The sequence below is a fragment of the Ips typographus genome, linkage group LG9 (genome assembly GCF_016097725.1).
Source record: "Ips typographus isolate SLU linkage group LG9, UJ_Ityp_2.0, whole genome shotgun sequence".
Lineage (NCBI taxonomy): Eukaryota > Metazoa > Arthropoda > Insecta > Coleoptera > Curculionidae > Ips > Ips typographus.
The window spans coordinates 2,448,484-2,474,064 of NC_138430.1; the positions used below are offsets into that span (position 1 = coordinate 2,448,484).

The 25,581-nt window shown below is 35.1% G+C and overlaps 2 protein-coding genes and 1 long non-coding RNA gene across 3 annotated transcripts in view; 2 read left to right on the forward strand and 1 right to left on the reverse strand.

The window, feature by feature from the left end:
- The window catches only part of LOC145733388 (uncharacterized), a 1,650-nt gene extending 1,286 nt beyond the window's left edge, over positions 1–364 (forward strand). Inside the window, exon 2 of the long non-coding RNA XR_014179195.1 lies at positions 37–364. This is a non-coding gene — a long non-coding RNA (uncharacterized LOC145733388). The remainder of the gene's footprint in view (positions 1–36) is intronic.
- Positions 1–7,817, reverse strand: part of LOC145733381 (D-2-hydroxyglutarate dehydrogenase, mitochondrial-like) — a 9,651-nt gene extending 1,834 nt beyond the window's left edge. Inside the window, exons 1-6 of the mRNA XM_081986168.1 lie at positions 7,617–7,817; positions 7,412–7,559; positions 6,826–7,023; positions 1,593–1,786; positions 1,365–1,533; positions 912–1,198 (exon numbers count right to left, since the gene is read on the reverse strand). Of these exons, the coding sequence (XP_081842294.1) occupies positions 912–1,198; positions 1,365–1,533; positions 1,593–1,786; positions 6,826–7,023; positions 7,412–7,559; positions 7,617–7,754 (1,134 nt within the window). The 5' untranslated portion in view covers positions 7,755–7,817. The remainder of the gene's footprint in view (positions 1–911; positions 1,199–1,364; positions 1,534–1,592; positions 1,787–6,825; positions 7,024–7,411; positions 7,560–7,616) is intronic.
- A 1,524-nt stretch (positions 7,818–9,341) lies between these two features.
- mib2 (E3 ubiquitin-protein ligase mind bomb 2) overlaps positions 9,342–25,581 on the forward strand; it is a 31,514-nt gene continuing 15,274 nt past the window's right edge. The window contains exons 1-8 of the mRNA XM_081986151.1: positions 9,342–9,769; positions 16,160–16,336; positions 16,635–16,806; positions 17,151–17,266; positions 19,292–19,477; positions 20,919–21,067; positions 21,187–21,402; positions 23,641–23,815. Coding sequence (XP_081842277.1) covers positions 9,712–9,769; positions 16,160–16,336; positions 16,635–16,806; positions 17,151–17,266; positions 19,292–19,477; positions 20,919–21,067; positions 21,187–21,402; positions 23,641–23,815 — 1,249 coding nt within the window. The 5' untranslated portion in view covers positions 9,342–9,711. The remainder of the gene's footprint in view (positions 9,770–16,159; positions 16,337–16,634; positions 16,807–17,150; positions 17,267–19,291; positions 19,478–20,918; positions 21,068–21,186; positions 21,403–23,640; positions 23,816–25,581) is intronic.

Sequence of the window (25,581 nt, forward strand, 5' to 3'; positions counted from 1 at the left end):
TTGGTATTTTACACTTTCAGGTCACTGGTGAGTGAGTTTTGACAGTTATGAAAGTTGTCACGTAAGGAAAGCAAAGTATTAAAGAATTCCTTGACGTCCCTGTTGTATTCCTAGTATCAAGGAACATCTGATGTCATGCCCCGCAGAAGTGTCAAATGTTACCTATACAGATAAGTATGAATACTTTGGATTTCTACTAACCAAAATGAGATTAACTTTATTTTATAGCTTTACGGCACGTATTTTGACATTGACGTAAATATCCACGTTAAGGAGTTGTAGTATGCTACGGCAACTGTCATTTGTATGTCAAACGTCGCTGTTTCATGACGTAAAAGTTATAAAATTCAGAATTTGAAACAAATTTCGAGTGTTACTAAACTCAGGACAGTTTTTATAGCTTTATGGTCGATATTTTGACTGTTCTGACGCAAATGTCAAAGTAGAAACGTCGTAGTATGATGGGGTACTTGTCATACCGTCAAATATTCCCTATACAGTAGAGGTATAAAGTTCCAAGTCAAACATTTTTGATTTTTTACTAACAAAAGACTAACTTTATATAGTTTCACGGCGAGTGGTTTTTGACGTTGATGTCAACGTTAAGCTGTCTTAGTATCACGTGACATCTGTCATAAATGTCAAATATAGAGAAACTTTCTCCAGTTAATCCCATTATTTTGAAAATACCAAAATCCTGTTTTGGCAGTGTTTCTAATAGAAAACTTATATTCTTTCTTTTTTTTTTTTGAAAATCCTGTTTGATAAAGTACAGAGTGTACTTATGTCATTTGGGTCCTTTATATTTGGTACAAACTTTATCTACAGGAACGACCAAACAGATACAAACTTGCATTAGATGCTACAGGGCGTTCAACTTAATTATTTGAATCGCTTGAGTATTTGTTTACCTTAATTTTGGACGGTTCTCCAGTTACAACACCATTCAAAACAAAATGTTCTCTCAAAGCAGTGTTCAGAAACGAGTTTAGTTTGAGCGCATCGTGCTCTTCGTTGCTTCCTGAAGTTTCAATTAACAGGTAGAATGGGTATTCTTCTAACGGTGATTTTAGTTTTGTGTGCTCTTTTCCCCATTCGAGTGTCACTGAATCCATAACTTCAACAGCAGATAATATTTCCCCAAGTTCTTGTCTCGCTTTGGTTAAAGTTTTTAGCACCTTCTCGTACGACTGCAATCCTACGAAAATGTGCTTTAATCTAGTCTTTTGAAAGTAAGAAAAAATACTTGTACTCTCTTAATACAAGGTGTCAAAAAAAAGTTCTGTTTCTCTACTGTTGATTGCAGGAGGAAACACATAACCACCTTGTATAATGGATTAACAAACATGAGTAGATAATTTTACCTAAAAATGCCACATGTTTACTTTTAGATCTTGGTGGACATTGCAAAGCTACTTTGGTTATAATGCCTAAAGTCCCTTCAGAGCCTACAAACATATTTTTGATATGCAATCCACTGTTATTTTTCCTCATTGCTTTTAAACAGTCAATCATTTGTCCATTCGCTGTCACCTTTTCAGAATTGCAGTACATTAATGCAATTAAAACTACAATCTACTTGTGCAACTTACCACTTCTAGTCCTAGAACGTTTCCATGCAAATTTCCATATCTCAGCAGTCGTAAACCGCCTGCGTTTGTTGCGACGTTGCCGCCTATTTGACAAGATCCCTTCGATCCTAAGTCTAAAGGTACCATTAACCCCTTTTCCGCTAATGCACTGTCTAAAGTTTCCAGCACTACTCCTGCTTGACATACCGCAGTACCTGATACAAAAATTGTGGTTGTGACTTTGTTCACCCCGGTTCTAAGTGGTGCAGAAAGTCATTCTGAACATTTCTGGTCTCTGGCAAATTTTTCCTTACTCCAACCGTTACCGAGATATTAGACTTTTTTTAAAAATTGTATTCAAAATTCTGTATCGTGGTTAGTTATGAGTTTTAGAGACCGTGACCGCGTTTACCCGGTTTTAGTTGGGTATGAAAAATTATCTGGGTGCAGAAAGCCATTCTGTACATTTTGGTCACTACAAAGTTCTCACAGCTCTAACTGTTTCCGAGATATTTAACTTTTTTTGAAAATTGAATGCCAAATTTTCAAAATTTTCTAACTCTGTTATTTTATGGGTTTTAGTGACCGGAAAAACTTGAAAATGTTTGTCTTGAGCTCTACTTTTACTACGTGCTAACCGCAACACGATGGAACATATACAGGGTATTCAAAAAAACAGAAAGAAAAAGAGTCAAATTTGGATCTAACGTTTTACCAGTTGGAACCTCGTTCGCCTGGTATTAAGTGTGTGCAAACTTAGTTCACTGGGTGCAGGAGGTCATTCTAAACATTTTTGGTTTCCTGCAAAACTTCTGTAACTCTAACCGTTTCCGAGATATTTAACTTTTTTTGAAAATTTAATGCCAAATTTTCAAAATTTTGTAACTCGGTTATTTTATGGGTTTTAAGCACCGTAAAAAACTCAAAATGTTTGTTTTGAACTCTACTTTCAGTACGTGCTAACCGCAACACGATAGAACATATACAGGGTATTCAAAAAAACAAAAAGAAAAAGAGTCAAATGTGGATCTAACGTTTTACCAATTGTTACGTCGTTCACCCGGTATTAAGTGTATGTAAACTTAGTGCACTGGGTGCAGGAGGTCATTCTAAACATTTTTAGTCTCCTGCAAAATTTCTGTAACTCTAACCGTTTCCGAGATATTTAACTTTTTTTGAAAATTTAATGCCAAATTTTAAAAATTTTGTAACTCGATTATTTTATGGGTTTTACTGACCGGAAAAACTTGAAAATGTTTGTCTTGAGCTCTACTTTCACTACGTGCTAACCGCAACACGATAGAACATATACAGGGTATTCAAAAAAACAAAAGGAAAAAGAGTCAAATGTGGATCTAACGTTTTACCAATTGCACCGTCGTTCGCCCGGTATTAAGTGTGTGCAAACTTAGTGCACTGGGTGCAGGAGGTCATTCTAAACATTTTTGGTCTCCTGCAAAATTTCCGTAACTCTAACCGTTTCCGAGATATTCAACTTTTTTTGAAAATTTAATGCCAAATTTTCAAAATTTTGTAACTCGGTTATTTTATGGGTTTTAGTGACCGGAAAAACTTGAAAATGTTTGTCTTGAGCTCTACTTTCACTACGTGCTAACCGCAACACGATAGAACATATACAGGGTATTCAAAAAAACAAAAGGAAAAAGAGTCAAATGTGGATCTAACGTTTTACCAATTGCACCGTCGTTCGCCCGGTATTAAGTGTGTGCAAACTTAGTGCACTGGGTGCAGGAGGTCATTCTAAACATTTTTGGTCTCCTGCAAAATTTCCGTAACTCTAACCGTTTCCGAGATATTCAACTTTTTTTGAAAATTTAATGCCAAATTTTCAAAATTTTGTAACTCGGTTATTTTATGGGTTTTAGTGACCGGAAAAACTTGAAAATGTATGTCTTGAGCTTTACTTTCACTACGTGCTAACACGATAGAACATATACAGGGTATTCAAAAAAGAAAAAGAGTCAAATGTGGATTTAACGTTTTACCAGTTGTAACGTCGTTCGCACGGTATTAAGTGGGTGTAAACTTAGTTCACTGGGTGCAGGAGGTCATTCTAATCATTTTTGGTCTCCTGCAAAATGTCTGTAACTCTCACCGATTCCGAAATATTTAACTTTTTTTGAAAATTTAATGCCAAATTTTCAAAATTTTGTAGCTCGGTTATTTTATGGGTTTTACTGACCGGAAAAACTTGAAAATGTTTGTGTTGAGCTCTACTTTCACTACGTGCTAACCGCAACACGATAGAACATATACAGGGTATTCAAAAAAACAAAAAGAAAAAGAGTCAAATGTAGATCTAACGTTTTACCAGTTGGAACCTCGTTCACCCAGTATTAAGTGTGCGCAAACTTAGTTCACTGGGTGCAGGTCATTTTAAAAATTTTTGGTCTCCTTCAAAATTTCTGTAACTCTAACCCTTTTCCGAGATATTCAACTTTTTTTGTAACTCTGTTATTTTATGGGTTTTAGTGACCGGAAAAACTTGAAAATGTTTGTTTTGAGCTCTACTTTCACTACGTGCTAACCGCAACACGATAGAACATATACAGGGTATTCAAAAAAACAAAAAAAAAAGAGTCAAATGTGGATCTAACGTTTTACTAGTTGTGACCTCGTTCACCCAGTATTAAGTGTGTGCAAACTTAGTTCACTGGGTGCAGGAGGTCATTCTAAACATTTTTGGTCTCCTGCAAAATTTCCGTAACTCTAACCGTTTCCGAGATATTTAACTTTTTTTGAAAATTTATTGCCAAATTTTCAAAATTTTGTAACTCTGTAATTTTATGGGTTTTAGTGACCGGAAAAACTTGAAAATGTTTGTCTTGAGCTCTACTTTCACTACGTGCTAACCGCAACACGATAGAACATATACAGGGTATTCAAAAAAACAAAAAGAAAAATAGTCAAATGTGGATCTAACGTTTTACCAGTTGGAACCTCGTTCACCGGGTATTAAGTGTATGTAAACTTAGTGCACTGGGTGCAGGAGGTCATTCTAAACATTTTTAGTCTCCTGCAAAATTTCTGTAACTCTAACCGTTTCCGAGATATTTAACTTTTTTTGAAAATTTAATGCCAAATTTTAAAAATTTTGTAACTCGATTATTTTATGGGTTTTAGTGACCGGAAAAACTTGAAAATGTTTGTCTTGAGCTCTATTTTCACTACGTGCTAACCGAAACACGATAGAACATATACAGGGTATTCAAAAAAACAAAAGGAAAAAGAGTCAAATGTGGATCTAACGTTTTACCAATTGCACCGTCGTTCGCCCGGTATTAAGTGTGTGCAAACTTAGTGCACTGGGTGCAGGAGGTCATTCTAAACATTTTTGGTCTCCTGCAAAATTTCCGTAACTCTAACCGTTTCCGAGATATTCAACTTTTTTTGAAAATTTAATGCCAAATTTTCAAAATTTTGTAACTCGGTTATTTTATGGGTTTTAGTGACCGGAAAAACTTGAAAATGTATGTCTTGAGCTTTACTTTCACTACGTGCTAACACGATAGAACATATACAGGGTATTCAAAAAAGAAAAAGAGTCAAATGTGGATTTAACGTTTTACCAGTTGTAACGTCGTTCGCACGGTATTAAGTGGGTGTAAACTTAGTTCACTGGGTGCAGGAGGTCATTCTAAACATTTTTGGTTTCCTGCAAAACTTCTGTAACTCTAACCGTTTCCGAGATATTTAACTTTTTTTGAAAATTTAATGCCAAATTTTCAAAATTTTGTAACTCGGTTATTTTATGGGTTTTAAGCACCGTAAAAAACTCAAAATGTTTGTTTTGAACTCTACTTTCAGTACGTGCTAACCGCAACACGATAGAACATATACAGGGTATTCAAAAAAACAAAAAGAAAAAGAGTCAAATGTGGATCTAACGTTTTACCAATTGTAACGTCGTTCACCCGGTATTAAGTGTATGTAAACTTAGTGCACTGGGTGCAGGAGGTCATTCTAAACATTTTTAGTCTCCTGCAAAATTTCTGTAACTCTAACCGTTTCCGAGATATTTAACTTTTTTTGAAAATTTAATGCCAAATTTTAAAAATTTTGTAACTCGATTATTTTATGGGTTTTACTGACCGGAAAAACTTGAAAATGTTTGTCTTGAGCTCTACTTTCACTACGTGCTAACCGCAACACGATACAACATATACAGGGTATTCAAAAAAATAAAAAGAAAAAGAGTCAAATGTGGATCTAACGTTTTACCAGTTGTAACCTCGTTCACCTGGTATTAAGTGTGTGCAAACTTAGTTCACTGGGTGCAGGAGGCAATTCTAAATATTTTTGGTCTCCTACAAAATTTCCGTAACTCTAACCGATTCCGAGATATTCAACTTTTTTTGAAAATTTCATGCCAAATTTTAAAAATTTTGTAACTCGATTATTTTATGGGTTTTACTGACCGGAAAAACTTGAAAATGTTTGTCTTGAGCTCTACTTTCACTACGTGCTAACCGCAACACGATACAACATATACAGGGTATTCAAAAAAATAAAAAGAAAAAGAGTCAAATGTGGATCTAACGTTTTACCAGTTGGAACCTCGTTCACCCAGTATTAAGTGTATGTAAACTTAGTGCACTGGGTGCAGGAGGTCATTCTAAACATTTTTAGTCTCCTGCAAAATTTCTGTAACTCTAACCGTTTCCGAGATATTTAACTTTTTTTGAAAATTTAATGCCAAATTTTCAAAATTTTGTAACTCGGTTATTTTATGGGTTTTAGGGACCGGAAAAACTTGAAAATGTTTGTCTTGAGCTCTATTTTCACTACGTGCTAACACGATAGAACATATACAGGGTATTCAAAAAAACAAAAAGAAAAAGAGTCAAATGTGGATCTAACGTTTTACCAGTTGTAACGTCGTTCGCCCGGTATTAAGTGTGCGCAAACTTAGTTCACTGGGTGCAGGAGGTCATTCTAAACATTTTTGGTCTTTTGCAAAATTTCTGTAACTCTAACCGATTCCGAGATATTCAACTTTTTTTTAAAATTTCATGCCAAATTTTCAAAATTTTGTAACTCTGTTATTGTATGAGTTTTAGGGACCGTAAAAACCTCAAAATGTTCGTTTTGAACTGCTCTTTCATCTCGTGCTAACTATAACACCTTTGAAGTTATACAGGGTGTACAAAAAAAAAGAAAAACAGTAAATTTGAAAATCAAACACTACTGACAGCGTTTACCCGGTTCTAAGTGGACTAAATGTTCTATATACCTGCATGTTCATCTAGTTCTATAATGCGGTTTAAAAGTTCAGTTGACAGAATAATTTCGTCAAAAACTGGAACACATCCAGCCGAAGCTCCGGTATTTCCTCCTTGCGTACAAACTGCCAATTTGTTATTGTTACAAAATTCCAGTATTTTTGAGACTTCATCGGTGGTTTTTGGTTTCAAAACTACTTCGCTGGCTCCTAAAAATTGTTGAAAACAATTATAGTATAAAATAAACCAAAAAATCCCCAAATTACTTAAAAAGGACAGTATTTGATTTAAAAAATATTAAATACTTTAAAACTGTCAAATGGAACACTCCTGTATATACCATTTTCGAATTTACATTTTATGGGATATTTAATAATTATTATTAAAAAACAATTAATTAATATTGAAAAATCATTGATCGTTTTCTTGGTTACTTCAGGTATATTCAGGTGACTTCAATAAAGTAATAAGTAATTTATAATAATCTTAACTAATAATTATCGTGATAAAAAATACAGAGAATAATAAATTTACTGATATCATTATTAATAAATCATTCCTACCTAGTTTTAAGATTTTAGATAAGAAATTGTTTACCTCTCACTTGCCCAAACCAGTCCACGTTGTATTTTTCCAAATCGGACAAATTTGTTAAAACCCTCTCGTCGCCTAACAAATCCTCAAAAAATTTCAAGTGAGATTCTTGCAAGTAATTGTAAAATCCTCTTTCAACTTGAAAAACATTCTTAAACAAATTTATTATATTTTACATTTACCGTAATAAATGTAGTGGAAAACTTACCTTAGTAAAATTCGGTTTATGGGAAAACTGCCGGTAACTTGCTTTACTTAGAGAAAAAACACGACAAATTTTGTTTAGCGACATTTTCAAAAGAAAAATCTTGTAGTAAAGGACATTGTTTTGAATTTTGCAACGCATACAATTATAGTGGTCGTTATCTAATCGTTATACTCTCTTCTGACGATAATGAGTATGTTATTAGTATATTTTATCATGAAGATTGTGCGGTTGCTTTATTTTAAGAAATGGAACTTGTTTATGACTTATTTACGGTTAAACTGGCTTATTAGCATATTACTAGGTCTTTCCGCATTCTTTGAAAACAGGAATGCAAACTGTTAAGGTATAAAGTGCATTCAACCAAAGTCAAACTGATTTTTCTACTTTTCAAGGATGTTTTGTACCTCTATGGGATTGAATTTGACAGTTTTTGGGTTTAGAAGAACAAAAGTCGCTCTTTTGACGGTTGTCATATTGAAAAATACACTAAATTTAATTCAGAATCACACAAGCAACTGTTTTAAATGCCAAAAATGTACTAAAAAAAGGTATAAAATGCATTCAACAAAAGTCTAACTGATTTCGCTACTTTTCAAGGATGTTTCCTTGTTTTGTACCTCCATGGGATCGAATTTGACAGTTTCCAGGTTTAGGACAGAACTGTAACTGACGATCAAATGTCGTAACTGTCAAAATTCCACTCATAAAGGTATAAAATATGTTTGGTACTGTTTATACTGATTTTACTGGATTTTAAGTGTATTGTAGTTTTACAGCTTTGTAAAGAGGATTTTGAGGTTGTTATATTTAAAAATAAACTAAAATTAAGTCAGGAACACACAAACAAATGTTGTAAATTCCAAAAATGCACACAAAAAGCTGAAATTGTAAAATATACCCACGTGACGTTGATAATGTAATTCTGAGCTTGCAACCCTGTAACGGCTTGATACTTGTCAAAATCAGTCACGTGACTTTTATGTAGTTTAAACGTTGAAAATTTGCTAAATTAAATTTAGACCGTTATAAATAGTAAGAGCCACACGTCACGTGACGTAAATACTGCCATTTTGAGCTAGCAACTTTATAGTTCCCTTCTATTTTCCCAACAAGGTTGTTCAAGGCTAGTTTTGTTGATTTGCCCGCTTGGTATGCATATTGGTCGGCATTGAGGGGAAACGGCCAGTTGATACCTGTCAAAATCAATCACGTGACTGTTAAAATGTAGTTTAAACGTTGAAAATTTGCTAAATCAAATTTAGACAGTTGTAAAAGCTAAAATTGTAAAATACACGCCACTTGACGTGGAGCTTTCAAAACTGTATCAAGTATCTTGCAATCAATTCGGACCACCCTGTATAAATAATATATTATTGATATTTAAAGTGCTGGAGAAAGAAATGCAGAAACCAATTCATCAAGTACTTTTCCAGACTGATTGGAAATTTTGAAATACTTTTAAAGTTTTGACTTAGACAACTTAAAGATAGTTTTTACTATTGAAATACTTTAAGTGGTGTATTTATTGCCATTTGCACCTTAGCAAGCAACAATTTAAGAAGTTATAGTGTAAAAAAATAAATTGTTACTTTAAAAGTAAAAATAGTTAGCTAACAACAAAATAGGAGCTAATTTATGTTTGTCCTCCATCGGCCATTAAGCTGGGTGACAGTTATATTTTTGGTGCAGTGAATGTTACGACATAACTGTCGTTTGTTTTTTTGAGGTTATCTATCGGCTTAATCGATAATCTATTGACGTTTTAATTGTGTTGTTATATTTGTATTATTATTATTGGTCTTGTTTACTTTTTAACTATTTTAATATCCTTGTTTTGATGTTTTACGAGTTTTCTTAAGTACCCCATTTACCTAAGCTAACGCAATTATAACTTGCAAATTCTATTATGAATCTGATTAGGGTTTAAAGATAATGTTAATTATAAGGCAGGGAACATCCTTTTGTTGGTGTTTTTGTTTCCTTATCGTTCAGACCAGTCTTAACTTAGATTTATGACTCAGTTTGTAACTACTACATTTTCACATTGTGACCATATTATTGGTGATAGTTTGAGTAGCCTACCCAGGAATACACAATGCTAGCCCCTGGATTAAGAGTTGTTCGAGGCCCTGATTGGAGCTGGGGAAATCAAGGTAAGAAACAATGTTTTTTTTGCTGTTATTTAACTTTATCAATTATTTCACAACATAGGAGTAGTTATTAGGTAAACACCTTAACTGCAACAATAAAACATCAAAATCTAATGTGAAAAGTTGCTTTCCCTATTTGGACCAATACTTTTTTTAAGAAACGTTACAACATTTGGGCCTGGATCTATTTTTTAGGCGAAAACAAGGAACAAAACATAAATGGTAACAACAATGTTGTTGTCTTGATTTATCTCAATATGACCATTCTTTTACTTACAAAACTTACTTTTCCAATTTATTAACTAGTCTTTTAGGATATTTGTTACTAAATGAAACCCACATCTCATGTTGTCTCATTCACCACCAAAATGAAATCAAGTCACTGTGTTGTTTATATACTAAAACTTGTAATATTATTCTTTGATCCACAACAACCGACAAATTGATTAGGTATACATCAAAATGAATAAAAATAGCATTGCTTTAGATAGAAATAAACAAAACTTGCCCTGAATGAACAAAACACCAGCAGAATGTTGCAACAAACAATTGGGGGTTGTCATTTTAAAATGTCAACTGGAAGATTCTATCTCAATAGTCAATTTTAAAACACACTGTATATTAAGTTTTTTTTCTCAAAAAATGTGTGTTAAATAGTATAATAAGAAGATCCATTTGCTGGAAAGAAAATTTCCTGAATTTTAGGGGTTGAATATAGATGTGCAACTAAAACTACAATGTTTTATGAGTAAAATAACAAAATGAGAAAAAACCTCACTTATTTGGTACACCATATACAAAAAGGTCTCATGTTACTTAGAAAAAGCCTGTTGGTGCCTCTCTCCTCTCTCTTCTGCTCATTTCAACTGAGCAGAAACAAAATATGTATGTCTAATATACATTTTTAGCAAATGTCAAAGTTTTAACGTTCAAAGTGTCAACTGTAATTCACTGAATCATATTCTAATGTCCTTGTAGGTGACAAGTTGCCTATTTACTTTAAAATACAGAATGTTTGTTTTTTAGTTTTAGTGTTTCACAGATTTAAATTAAACCCAGACACACTAAAAAAATACTATTGTTGCATCTTCTTACTTTAATTAAATACTCCAAACAAAACATATCCAAATTGACAAAAATTAGTTGATTGTATGGTACAAATGATACAAAACGTCAAGTTGGGTTATTCCTCTTTTCACCAATTAAAGGATGACAGTTATCACATGACTGTCCCAATACTTCTCCTAGATAGTTATTTTTGTTCAATTAAGTACAAACTACTAAAGACTCTTGCAAAGGGCAATCTTTCTTTGCAATTTAGCCATCTTCTTACTCATATTCTTCTATGTTCCTACACAATGATGTGTCATGTGACAATTGTCATATTTAAGTTGGCTTGGTGTGGAGACCTGTAAATACGGACTAGTGACGAATGTTTTGTAAATATGTTTTTCTACTGACGATCGATACCGGCGGAACCAACTGGTGCGGTGACAGTCAGTATTCGTTATCATTAGAGTTCGTTGTATTATTCTGTTAGTGAAATCCGATATATGTAAAGTTATATTAATAAAGTAATTAACTGTTCAATTGGTGTATTCGTCTGAGTGCTTTGTGAGTTACCACAATTGGCGACGAGGTAAATAATATAACAACTGTTAAATAATAATAGAACTAACAAAATATTGGGCGGATTTAATTCTGTCAGGCTGTAGATTAAATTCTACGAGGGGGTGGATTAAATTCTGCCAGGGGTGGATTCAATTCTGCCAGGGGTGGATTCAATTCTGCTAGGGGTGGATTCGATTCTGCCATCAGGGGGTGGATTCAATTCTGCCAAGAATATACTTTGAGTCAAAGTACGAGCGAATTTTATTGTACTGGAAAACTCTGGTGAGTTTTTTTTAAATAATTACTCAAAAGGTTGGATTAAATTCTAACGGGTTTTAAATTTAGTTCTGCTGTTAAACTTACTCTGGATATGGAACAATCATCTATTAGACACTTTATGTGCGACACCATCGATAAAGCATTAATAGCCAACGAATGGAAAAAATGGGTGAGATCTGTGAAACTCTATTTAGATGCAGAGGAGATCACTGATGTCAATAAAAAGAAAAACAAACTTCTCCATCTTGGTGGTCCTCAACTACAAGAAATTGCTTTTGGCTTACCGGGAGCTGTTCTAGAATATGATCCCATTACAAAGAACGATGTCTTCGAATTATTAGTGAGCGCCCTTGATAACCATTTTTCGCCACAACAAAATTCTTCTTTTGAGAGACACGTATTCAGGCACATGACAGTTGAAAATGGAGAAAACCTCAACAAATTTTTACTAAGGTGTAGAGCACAAGCTAACAAATGCTCGTTTGGAAATAATGAAAACGAGGCTAGAGATATTAATCTCAAAGACAAACTCATTGACATGTGGGCTCCGATCGAGTTAAGGAGGAAACTTCTGGAAAGGGAATTACCGCTGGATCAAGTCATAGAACAGTGTCTTATCTATGAACAAACACAAACACAAAGCAGTCTCATGCAAAAGCAAGAAACGCAACAGGCAGATGGAACTGAAACCTATATAAATCGTATTGAAAATAAAGACAATAAAAAGAGATCTTGGGAAACATCGACCAATAAATGTTCTAGGTGTGGATACTATCACGAATTTAACGACTTAAATCTGTGCCCAGCTCATAATACCAAGTGTCACCAGTGCGGTCGCATGGGACACTATGCCAGGAGATGTAGAACCATGAAAAGTAAGCGTATGACTACGTCAAGCACAGTAACGCGTGGGCAGCGGCAGTATTTTCCTCGGAGAGTTAATCAAGTAACTGAAGACAATGAAGAAGAACCCCCCTCATCCACAGATATTCGAAACCTGGAATGCTTCAAAGTAGGGGAGCCTGATCACACAACTAGAGACGATACGATCCTGGTAAAAGTGGGAGGCGTCACTATAAATATGTTAATTGATTCAGGAGCTTCGTGTAATATAATTAACGGCAAAGATTTTCAGACACTCACCGCGCATGAGGCGTCCATGTGGAATTTTGATTATGATGTTGTCAGCAACCTAAAGTCATATGCGATAAACGAACCTCTTAAAATTAAGTGTAGATTTACAGCACCAGTAGGAGTAAATAATGGAAAAGAAACTATTGACTCGTTTACGGTCATAGAAAATGGCACGGTTTCATTACTTGGGAAAACGACTTCTATGGCTTTGGGAATCCTAACACTAGGACTAGTAAACACAATAAGTCTAAACGAAGAAATCATACCATTCCCAAAGATACGAAACATTAAAGTCAAATTGACAATTGACTCAAGAGTGAGGCCCGTACAACAACCAGTGCGTAGAGTCCCCATAGCTGTCGAAGAAAAAGTGGAGAATAAATTAAATGAAGCACTCACCCGTGATATCATAGAAAGAGTTATGCAACCAAGTCCCTGGATTTCGCCAATGGTAATAGTGTTCAAACCAGATGGAGACATTAGAATATGTATAGATATGAGGCGAGCAAATGAGGCCATACTTACGGAAAACTTTCCATTACCAACGTTCGATGGGGTAATGACGAAACTAAGAGGGGCACAATACTTTTCTAGATTGGATATGTCAAATGCCTATCATCAACTGGAGCTTGAGGAGAATAGCCGACAAATTACTACTTTTATAACCCATTTAGGGTTATTCAGGTACAAACGACTAATGTTTGGTGTTAATTCAGCACCCGAAATATTTCAAAGAATTTTCCAAAATTTGCTAGCACCGTGTCCAAACTGCTTGAATTATCTAGATGACATTATCGTATATGGAAAAACCGAGGTAGAACATGATGCAAGCTTACGCAAAGTACAGCAAACCTTAAAGGACCTGAACGTTCTCCTAAATCAAAGCAAATGCCAATTCAAGGTACAAAAACTTGAATTTTTAGGACACGTTCTTACTCCAGCTGGTATTAGTCCAGATCCAATTAAAATTCAAGTTGTCCGCAATTTTCGCCCACCCACTAACAAGGAAGAATTACGAAGCTTTCTCGGTTTAGTAACATATCTAGGAAAGTTCATACCAAATCTTGGAGATCTGACGGAGCCTTTACGGACTTTAATAAAAACTGACACTCAATTTACATGGAAACCTATACACCAGGAGAACTTTGGAAAACTTAAGGAAACTTTAAGTCAACTTTCAACTTTGGCTTTCTTTGATCCTAATCTTCGCACTAGATTGATTGCCGATGCAAGTCCTGTTGCTCTGGGAGCAGTCTTATTGCAGTTCAACAAAGACAACCTCCCACAAGTAATTTCGTTCGCCAGTAAAAGTTTGAGCCCCATTGAACGACGTTATTCACAGACGGAAAAGGAAAGCCTGGCTTTAGTCTGGGCTGTAGAACGGTTCTATTTTTACCTAGCAGGCCTACACTTCGAATTGGTAACCGATCATAAACCCCTGGAAGCTATTTTCAAGCCTACGTCCAAACCACCAGCAAGGATCGAAAGATGGGTTTTACGCCTCCAAGCGTTTAAATTCCAGGTAATATACAAACCAGGAAGATCGAACATAGCAGACCCATTTTCGAGGTTATGTACACTTCAGTCAGACGCAACATTTGACGAACCAAACCTACATCATATATACTTCTTGGTCAAAGAAGCAGTACCCAAGGCTTTAACCATCTCTGATTTGGCAAAATGTTGTAAAGTAGATAATGAAATTAAGGAAACCATAAATACAATTTTTGATAATTCATGGGATACAAAAGGAAAGAATTCGCCATTTTATCCCTTCCGGTTGGAACTGACGACGTTAGGACCCTTTCTATTGCGAGGAAATAAGATTGTTATTCCAACTGATCTTCGACTACAAACTCTAAAACTAGCTCATGAGGGCCACCCTGGGGAGTCAGTAATGAAAAGACGACTTCGCTCAAAAGTTTGGTGGCCGCAAATAGACCGAGATGCCGAGAAATTTGTCAAAAGTTGCAACGAGTGCCTCTTAGTGTCACAACCTAACCGACCATCACCAATGGAAAGACAGAAACTACCATCAGGTCCATGGCAATTTGTTGCCATAGATTTCATGTCGGCAGGACAATCTGAATATCTTCTCGTAATAATCGATTACTATTCTCGATATGCCGAAGTCTTCTTTACCAAATCTACCACCTCTTCAACCGTTATAAAATTTCTGGAAGAAATATTTGCAAGATTAGGTATTCCAAAGACGTTAAAAGCAGACAATGCAACAAATTTTAATAGCGAAGAATTCAAGGCTTTTTGTTACACTAATGGAGTTAAACTGATCAATTCGGCCCCATATTGGCCACAAGCAAATGGGGAGGTTGAAAATTTTAACAAAGCACTGAAGAAACGTCTCCAAATATGCCACACAAAATCAAATAGGAACTACCGAAAAGAAGTTCAGGACTTCATATTAATGTACAATGTAACGCCACATAGTACAACAGGCAAGTCTCCGTCCGAATTAATATATAATCGTCGTATTCGGGACAAAATTCCCTGCTTGGACGATATGGCGATAGACCCAATTGACGAAGAAACTTATGACCGAGATTTAACAAATAAGACACATGGAAAAAATAAAGAAGACAAGAGAAGAAGAGCCTCCTTAAATGAGATTAAACCAGGAGATAAAGTCCTTGTCAAAAATGTGATATTCCCGCATAAGCTAACACCGACTTTTGCTAAAGATATTTATGATGTGACTGAAAGACATGGAAATGAGGTCATACTATATAGAGAAGGGAAGGTAGTAAAACGCAATATAGCCCATGTAAAAAAGGTACCAGAACCTTTCAAACTGTCTCTTGAAACCCCCTCAACATCCTCGATGACTTCCACTTCTTCACCTCTCACAACAACGCCGGAAAAGGAAACCACCGACACCTATCCCGATGATCGTATGGACCAGAATCAATCCGAGGTTGCTTTGGAACCTTTGAAGCCTTTGAAGCTCGTGAAAGATGGAGGGATGTGGAGACCTGTAAATACGGACTAGTGACGAATGTTTTGTAAATATGTTTTTCTACTGACGATCGATACCGGCGGAACCAACTGGTGCGGTGACAGTCAGTATTCGTTATCATTAGAGTTCGTTGTATTATTCTGTTAGTGAAATCCGATATATGTAAAGTTATATTAATAAAGTAATTAACTGTTCAATTGGTGTATTCGTCTGAGTGCTTTGTGAGTTACCACACTTGGCATTATGATACACCAAAATCTAGAACTAAGAGGCATATGATGGCAGCACCAGGTCTCTTAATTTTGCTAATCAATTGGTACATTTGCCTAATATCTGGCACAGCCTGTAAACCCATGAATTTATAAATATGATGATGTTTTCACGTTATTTTTTAGATGGAGGTGAAGGATTTGTTGGCACTGTTTGCGAAGTGGTACAAACAGCAAGAGGTGGTTCTGCCATATATCCCGATCAAACCGTGGTTGTTCAATGGGATAACGGTACTCGGACAAATTATAGGGCAGGCTATACGGGAAAATACGATCTCAGAATTATTGACAATGCACAAATTGGTAAGGAAACATGAATCATGTCAAATGTGTCAAGATTTCGTAAATGTAATTGTGGCAGTCCAGGGTTTAGTGGCTCTTTTAAAAACGTGATTGAAATGTTATAATATAACCAGGAAACAGTTTTGTATCCAATTCTTAGAGCCAGTACTTACACTTCAGAATAGTTTTATCTCAAAAAATAATTACTGTTAAAATTAAAATTAGTTCCTTAGAATAAATTTTTCCTGAAATGAAAGTACCGGGCCTTGTATGTATTTAGTGCAAATTATGTTCAGTTACATTACTGAAACGTTTCCAGGGATCAAACATCCAAATATCATGTGTAATGCATGTTACTGTCAAGGAATAAGTGGAATGAGATATAAATGTACAGTCTGTCATGACTTTGATCTGTGTTATATGTGTTACCATGGGGATGAACATGATGTTACTCATCTTTTTAAAAGATTTGACACTGCCACTTCATCCGGGTAAGACATTTGTTTTTTTTTATCTAAATGGGAATATGTATGCAATTAAAACGTACAGTTATTATGACATTGTCAGTAATCCTAAAGCAGATTTTGCTGCAAGACGCCAAATGCCACAGCTTAATAACCCAAATTATTGCCAAACCCAAAATTGCTTTAAAAAAGTACGCTTGTATCACTTTATTTTCAAATTTGTAGCATCATAGGCAAGTTTACAGTGTGTAATAGAACTAACCTTATTATTTGACAGTTTATTTTTATTCTAAACATGTTAATTGCCTGGTTTAGGCTGAAAAATTAACTTGATAACAGTTCTGGAAAAATGTTTGATTTTAATTTTTAAGCCTAATTTTACCGCCCAGACAAGGAGGTAGAAAATGCAGGTTACACGGAATTTTTGCACAGGCTAAAGTGGTTAGAGGTTATGATTGGGAATGGGAGAATCAGGATGGAGGCGAAGGTAATAATTTTCAGTTATTTCCTTACGAGGATATAATACTAAAAGAGAGTGATTATAAATATTTGTCATATTGTTCAGCAGCGCCACGATGGAGCTCTGGAGAAAATACAGGTGTGGTAAATCCAATGAATAAAAAAAATGTAAACATAGCAGGAAGGAGCAATAGCAAACAAAGTGGGTGACAGAAACAAGGGGGAGGGGGGGAGTAATATGGCGGCCGTCAATACTTGTTAATCTTGTCCACTGTACAACTTAATTTAAATTTGCAAAACTCAACTGTTAAAGAACCACAAACAAACAAAACAAACTAACACTATACTACAACAAATACAAACAACAAATTTTTGCGGGTTGGAAACTCCAAACTTTCAATGACTTTGCGTCAATTCAACTGCGCAGTAGGCGAATGCGCAATCAAAGATGGTGGACTTCCGTCCCCCTCGCTTAATGCACAAACGGGTTATAATTATGTATTATTGTTACCTCCTGATACTTGTTCTTTTTACTCATTTGGTAAATCCAAAAGCGACCATAGGAAAACCGTGTAACGGACAGAGAAACGTAGGTAATTGCATGCGCGGGAGAAAGACAGAAATCGAAAAAAATATCAAGTAGGCCATATTTTTAGCGCGCTGTTGCCAAACGCCGTAAGTATTCAATACCCTCGACAAACTTACTTACGGCGTTTGGCAGCTGCGCGCTAAAAATATGGACTACTTGATATTTTTTTCGTTTTCTGTCTTTCTCCCGCGCATGCAATTACCTACGTTTCTCTGTCCGTTACACGGTTTTTCTATGGTCGCTTTTGGATTTACCACACCTGTATACAAATTTATATGTGAGTCTTATGGATCCTTATTTTTTAACTTCTTTTTTTTGGTGGTTGACCAGTGACAATGTATAAAACATTCGGTGTAGGTACCTTTAGGGTTGTATCGAGATTTGATCCAATAAATGCTTCAGAGAACTTTTCAGTTTTGAAGTTTCAACAACTTGCTTCCAAATCCAATTTGTAGTTATTCATTTACTATTGACTTCCATATCTCGGACAAAATTAGACAGAAATAAAACTAGAAACAGTAAATGACGATTTGTTCTAGCTGAACAATACCTCTGTGTGCATTCTTGGTTCTTCTGGTTTTTTGGTACCGTATGCAAATTTTATGCTCTGCTTGTTCTTGTCAGTGCAATAATCTTCCAGACTGAAGGCAGTAGACAGTAACAGATAATATAGGAAACCTTTAAGGAATTTGAATACGTTTTTGTTTGAATTTGCACAAATTTGAAATGTGACAGCCAAGATTTGCGCCAATATTCTTTGGCTGGGAATGCGGCCTCAGATAGATGGGTCAAGCAAGACTACTGCTTTTTACCCTCCCATCGCTGTAGAACAAAAGGATAGGTCTGGAAGAGGAAGTCGCTACAAGTCCAGGAATTTAGAAGTTCCCAGAGTTGCATTGGCGTCCTCTGTCCTGGGGGGAGGATGCCCCCGCTGACGGAGAGGCTCTTCTTGTCCTCCATTTTTTTCTTTCTTCGTCAGCTCGTCCATCTCTGGTGGTCCTGGCAAACTATAGGATGTCCAAACACCCGGCTTTCGTATGTCTGTTTGTACATCCTAAAGTTTTAGAAGAGTCTGTTGCGTTTGCAAACGGGGGAAAGTGCCAGGAGAGCAATCAAAGCCCAGTTAGCACCGGGATAACATAAATATTCCGTTAACACCGGGGAAACATAAATATTCTAGAGAAATGGCGATAGTACTGCACTTTGCCGCACTCTTGCTCTATTTCCATTTTTCTATAACTTTAATAGACGCTGTCATGCAGGTCCTCTTGTTCCTTTAGCCTCGGGAGGATGATAACTTCAGTAGTGGCGCCACCAAGTTTCTCTGGACGAACTGGAATCTTACCTTCAACCCGTTCATAAGCTTCAAACACTCTCTTTTAGTATTATATTCTCCTTGATTATTTCCTTATAATAATAATTAATACAATTAGATTACCTTGGTAATTATGTATTTACATTCAGGTAAAGTGGGTAGAGTGATTGACATTCGAGGATGGGATAAAGAAAGCCATAGATCTGTGGCAAATGTCGATTGGTTTGCGGGCTCAACAAATGTATATAGATTAGGACATAAAGGAATATGTGATATTAAGTTTGTGGAACCATCTTTCGGAGGCACTTATTATCCTGAACATTTACCAATATTACGTAAGTTTTTGATAATATTTTACTATTTTTAAAAAATAAAACACATACATAAAGTGGTTTATTGTCCGCAAATACAGGGTGATCCAGGTAAAGTGTCTTATTAAAAGTTCTGGGAAACTAATATAGATAACTTTTTATTTTTTTTTTGGTTTAGCTTACTTCATAAATAGTTTTACAAACGCACCGCCAAATCTAACAAATTCAACATGTTGCCACACGCCTCTGGCACTTTTGAGAAGGTTTTCAGAAGCATTTAGAGCTCTATGGAACTTTCAAAATGGTCCTAGAGGCCTCTGGCAAATTAAAATAATTCTGGGAAGGTTTAAGACACTTATAGAGGGCTCTGGTACTTTTTAGAAGGTTTTCAATAGCATTTAGAGGTCTACGGAACTTTCGAAATGATCCTATAGACCTCTGGCACTTTAAAACAGTACTAGGAAGGTTTAAAACACTTGTAGAGGCGTCTGGCACTTTTAAGAAGGTTTTCAGTAGCATTTAGAGATCTATGGAACTTTCAAAATGGTCCTAGAGGCTTCATGGCATTTTAAAACAATTCTGGGAAGGTTTGAGACACTTGTAGAGGATTCTGGTACGTTTTAGAAGGTTTTCAATAGGATTTAGAGGTATAGGGAACTTTCGAAATGATCCTAGAGACCTTTGGCACTTTAAAACTGTACTAGGAAGGTTTAAAACCCTTGTAGAGGCTTCTGACACTTATAAGAAGGTTCTCAGTGGCATTTAGAGGTCTATGGAACTCTCAAAGTTGTTTTATAGAGGCCTCTTGCAATTTAAATCAATTAATTTTAAAAAAATTTGGAATATCAATTGGAACACCATATACATTTTCGCATTTTCAGCTTGTGTTAATATTTACGTATTCCTATCTCTTATTCTATCCTGTTTGGTACAAAAAAATAATTTTTGTCTTTTTTTCGTCTGATACCTAATTTCATAATTTTAAATGGTTTGGTATAAAAACTACGATTAAAAATTGATTTTTAACTTTGCCGCCCTGTAGCTTTGTCATTATCAACTTTTAGATTAAGGCAAATATGGCTAAATCGCTTTATTTTGACCCCAGCTAATTGCGTCAGAGCGTTGTAAAGACCTTTCAGGGACACCCTGTAATATTGTAGACATGTTATAAAGAGTGTATCAAATTTTTATTTTTTTTTACAATTTCTACTAACTTAAACTCATTTTTTATAAATGGAACTACCTGTATTTTATATCATTATTAAATAGAGCAACAATCATGATTAGAAAAAACTACAATTTAATGTTTTTCATGTAAATTTACAGATTGAAATACTTTAGTAAACATTTCGGTTAGATGGCCAATTACTGATACAGTTCCCCTATTTAAACTCGTTTAAACTTTCTTACTTGGTCTTACATAAAGTATTACTTATACTCCTAATAAATATCAATTATAATTTAGGACAAAACACTGAGTTACCTGCTGTAAAACCTGTTCGAAATGGTCCATTGCTATTTGGAGTAGGCGACAAAGTCCAAGTTGTAGTCTCCGAAGAACAGTTAAAAGCTATGCAACAGGGTCATGGAGGTTGGAACCCAAGAATGGCTGAAGTAAGTTTGTTTTTATATTAAAAAAATTTAATTTTGGGTAAAAGCCGAAGTTTTCCGAGTGTTTTTGGCAGACGACCCCAATATTCTTGTGCAACAGTTAATTTGTATGATATTTGTAGCATGTTGGAAAAATTGGTACTGTCCATCGAGTTACTGATAAAGGAGACATCCGTGTTCAGTATGAGGGCTGCAATAATCGTTGGACGTTAAATCCGTCAGCATTGCGTAAAGTCAATAGTTTTAATGTGGGCGACGTTGTTACTCTGATTGATGACATTGAGAAAGTTAAACAACTGCAGAAAGGACATGGGGAATGGATTGACAATATGAAAAACGTGAGAATTACTTTGTTCATTACATCAGTTTTTTATTGATTCTGGTAGAAAGATATGCAGTGTGTCCCAAATTGGTTCTGTATGCATTTTGCTGTACACTCTTTTTGAATTCTACGTTTAAATGCAAATATGTTTTATGTAGAAGTCTACCCAACTTAAACTTAACTTAAAGTTTAAATTTATTTTGAATGACTAAATTGCACAGTTAAATATGAAAGTAATTTTTACAATCATTACAAATCCAGCCACATAATAAAGGAAAAAAAAAAGAAGAAATGGTGCTCTGATAGACCATTTCTTTCTCACACGCAGTTATTTAACGGACGCAGATTGATTACAAACGTAACCCAATCTCTGTTTTTAACGATTTGTATGCATTGTTGCCAGATTCCTGTTTAGAACAGTTTGCTGTTTATGTTGTGATTGAAAATCGCTTTTAAAATCTTGTCGTTATATTTATTGGAGTAGTGTTAGTTGTTTTTGTAAATTTGTGTTTGGATGATAAAAAATCTGGCAACTCTCTGGTAAATGACGTACAACGATCAAATTAATGCGGACGACTATAACTGTATTTATTTGAGTGTTGCCAGGTCTGGGGAAAACTCTCCACATTTGGGAAAAATTTGAAACCTCTGGGTAAATACTAATACAACACTCCATTTAACTTATTCATTAAAGCAACAAAAAAATATGTGTCTATATACAGTGTTAATAAAAGAAATCGTATTTAAATCTGTCATAAACTTGGAAACTGTCAAATACCACTCTATAAAGCTATAAAACTACAAAACCTGCTTAAAAGTACTGTTATAGTTAATACAGTTGTACATCAAATTAAATGCTTCTTTATAGGTTCATCAATCATTTAAGGGGTAGTCATGACGAGTATCCGTTTGTTTTAATCATTGTTCAAACTGTCATAAATTTGGAAACTGTCAAATACCACTCCATGGAGCAACAAAAGGTGTTTAAAAGCAATACAATCAGTGTAAATCAAGGTGTAAATTATATTATGAATTTTATACCTTCATAAGTTGTTTTTGGCAGTTGTGACGTGTAACTGTCTATTTTTGATATATTTCCATCTGTCACAGTGGTGGTAACTGTCAAATACCACTCCATAAAGCTACAAAACTACAAATCCTGCTTAAAAGCACTGTTCTAGTTAATATTGTAGTTGGAAATAATATTAAATGCTAGTTTATAGGTTCATGAGTAGAAATGGATAGACAGGACGAGTATCCGTTTATTTTAATCATTTTTCAATCTGTCATAAACTTGAAAACTGTCAAATACCACTCCATGGAGCAATGAAATTAGAAAAATTGTTTAAAAGCAGTACAATCAGTGTAAATCATAGTATTATGGATTTTATAGTTTTATGAGTTGTTTTTTTCGCACTTGTGACGTGTAACTGTCTATTTTTGATATATTTCCATCTGTCACAGTGGTGGTAACTGTCAAATACCACTCCATAAAGCTACAAAATTACAAAACCTGCTTAAAAGCACTGTTCTAGTTAATATTGTAGTTGGAAATAATATTAAATGCGAGTTTATTGGTTCATGAGTAGAAATGGATAGATACGACGAGTATCCGTTTATTTTAATCATTTTACAATCTGTCATAAACTTGAAAACTGTCAAATACCACTCCATGGAGCAATGAAATTAGAAAAATTGTTTAAAAGCAGTACAATCAGTGTAAATCATAGTATTATGGATTTTGTAGTTTTATGAGTTGGTTTTTGTCACTTGTGACGTGTAACTGTCTATTCTGGATACATTTCAATCTGTCACAATGGTGGTAACTGTCAATTACAACTCGATGAAGCTATCAACATTGCTTAAAGACAACACAATCAGTACAAATCTTATCTAATGCTTGTTTACAGTTGTTTCTGGCGGTTTGTGGTGGACCACCCTGTAATATAGGAAATGTTAGGTGATCTTGTTTGATATTAGAGAAAATAGAATTTGACCTGTTTTATTAAAAAAATATAGGGCAGGTTCAATATGTTTCTCAAATATTCCATTCAAAAATTATAAAACACAAAATGTGCTCTAAACAAAAATTTCACATACATTTCGTGTAAAAGGGTTCTTTAGCAATGTTTTGTGTCAAAAATTAAGTTTTCATATCAAACTTGAATAATTTTTTTAATATTTTGGAACACCCTGCATTTGCTTTATTAAAAACTATTTATTAATCATTTATATGTTGTTGTCACGTGCGTAGGTACTGGGAAAGTTCGGTAGAGTCCTGAAAATTTATTCGGACGGCGATTTGAGAGTCCAGTTGGACGGTTGTCCGTGGACTTTGAATCCTCAATGCGTCCGAGTAGTTCCTGGTAGCGCGACTGAACTGGCAAATACCATGAACGCTGATCAAAATAAGCCTCAGGATCATAATAGTAAGTGTTTTTTATTTAATTGTGTGTTTTGTTTGTTCAAATTTTACTGGATTGAAGAAATACTCCATTTTACTGTACATTTAACTTGTCGTGTCCTAGCCAAGAATTTGTATTTTGCGCAAGTTGCATCCAATTGTGTGCCATTCTTCGTATGTCGTCTGTTTTGACTTCTTCTATTTTAACGGAGCTATGTTCGTGTGCTTTACATGGTCCGTGAGCTGAATTCCTATAATATTGATCTTACCATTTTCCTCTGTGATATCTTTAGCTTATTTTTGTTGTTTTAGTGAGGGTTCATTGTATATATTTTTCTTCTTAGGCTGATAGGAATTTCGCTATTAAATACGTTCTTCAGTTTGCCATATGCAGTCCAGCCTAAACCGATTCTTGTTTGTATCTCTGGTGTCTGGTTTGGTCTAGTGATTAAGGTATCGAATTGTGTAACTTCAGCTGTGATATTGTTTCGTATTTTTCTTGTTCCACCGATGACTAAGTTTGTCATTATATTTGTTTTACTTTGGTTTTTCTGTAATCCACTTCTTTGGCTACTTGTGGAAGTTCATTAAGCATTACTTCGGCTTTCTGTAGGTCGTTAGCAATGAGAATATCGTCGGCAAATCGAAGATTGCTGAGCAATTTTGGATGGAGAAAGGATTAGAAAAATGCGCTTAAAACGTGTCATTTTCTCACTCCAAGTGATTTTTACAGGCGATTTTGTCTCTGATTGTCTTTTCAAACTGTGTTTCCGACATTTCAAACTTTGACAACGCTTTTCTCCCTGTGTACTAAATTTTGTAATGTTTTTTTCAAGGTGTTGCATAGGAAATTTAACGAGGATTTCAAAAATGTACATAAAACAGTCATTTTTCCACTCCAAGTATGTTTTACAGGCGATTTTGTCTCTGACTGTTCTTTTAAACTTGTTGTTATTTTTGTCAATTCAAACCTTGACACCGCTTTTTCCCTGACTTTGCAAAATTTGTAGTGTTTTTTTCATGTCGTTGGATAAAAAATTTAATGAGGATTCCAAAAATGGGCTTAAAACAGCCATTTTCCCACTCGTAGAATGTTTTTCAGGCGACTTTGTCTCTGACTGTTCTTTCAAACTGTATTTTTGTCAATTCAAACTTTGACACCGCTTTTCTCCCTGACTTTACAAAATTTGTTGTGTTTTTTCATGTCGTTGGATAAAAAATTTAATGAGGATTCCAAAAATGTGCTTAAAACAGTCATTTTCTCATTCCAAGTGGCTTTTACAGGCGATTTTATTCCTGACTCTCCTTTCACTTACTTAAACTTACTCTTGTTAAACTCGACCTTCGGTCTCGTATAACAACTTCCACTTGTACAACTCAACCTATTTTATACGTCTATAGTCAATGTTTTGACAGTTTTGACACTGTAGTCGGTTTAAAATGTGATTTGACATCAGTCACAGAGACTGCATCTGTCAAAACCCCGTTCGTAGAGCTAAAAAATTCAGCTTGGAGTGATATTTTGTTTTCACTTGGACAAAATTCAACTTAAGCTACTTGCTACTATATTGGAGGTTTTGACCGTTGGAGTTTAAACCGACAAATTACCTCTGAAACTCTATACAGAGCGACCAAACTAACCTTCACTTTCTTTGACTCACCCTGTACACCAAATGCCAGCCCGGTTATTTTGGAGCACACCACTGTAAAGAGGAGGAAAAACGGAATTTTTTGAATGGTTTACCGTTGCTGTACCTCAAACAGCCGAGCTACAAACAGTCAAAAATTTGA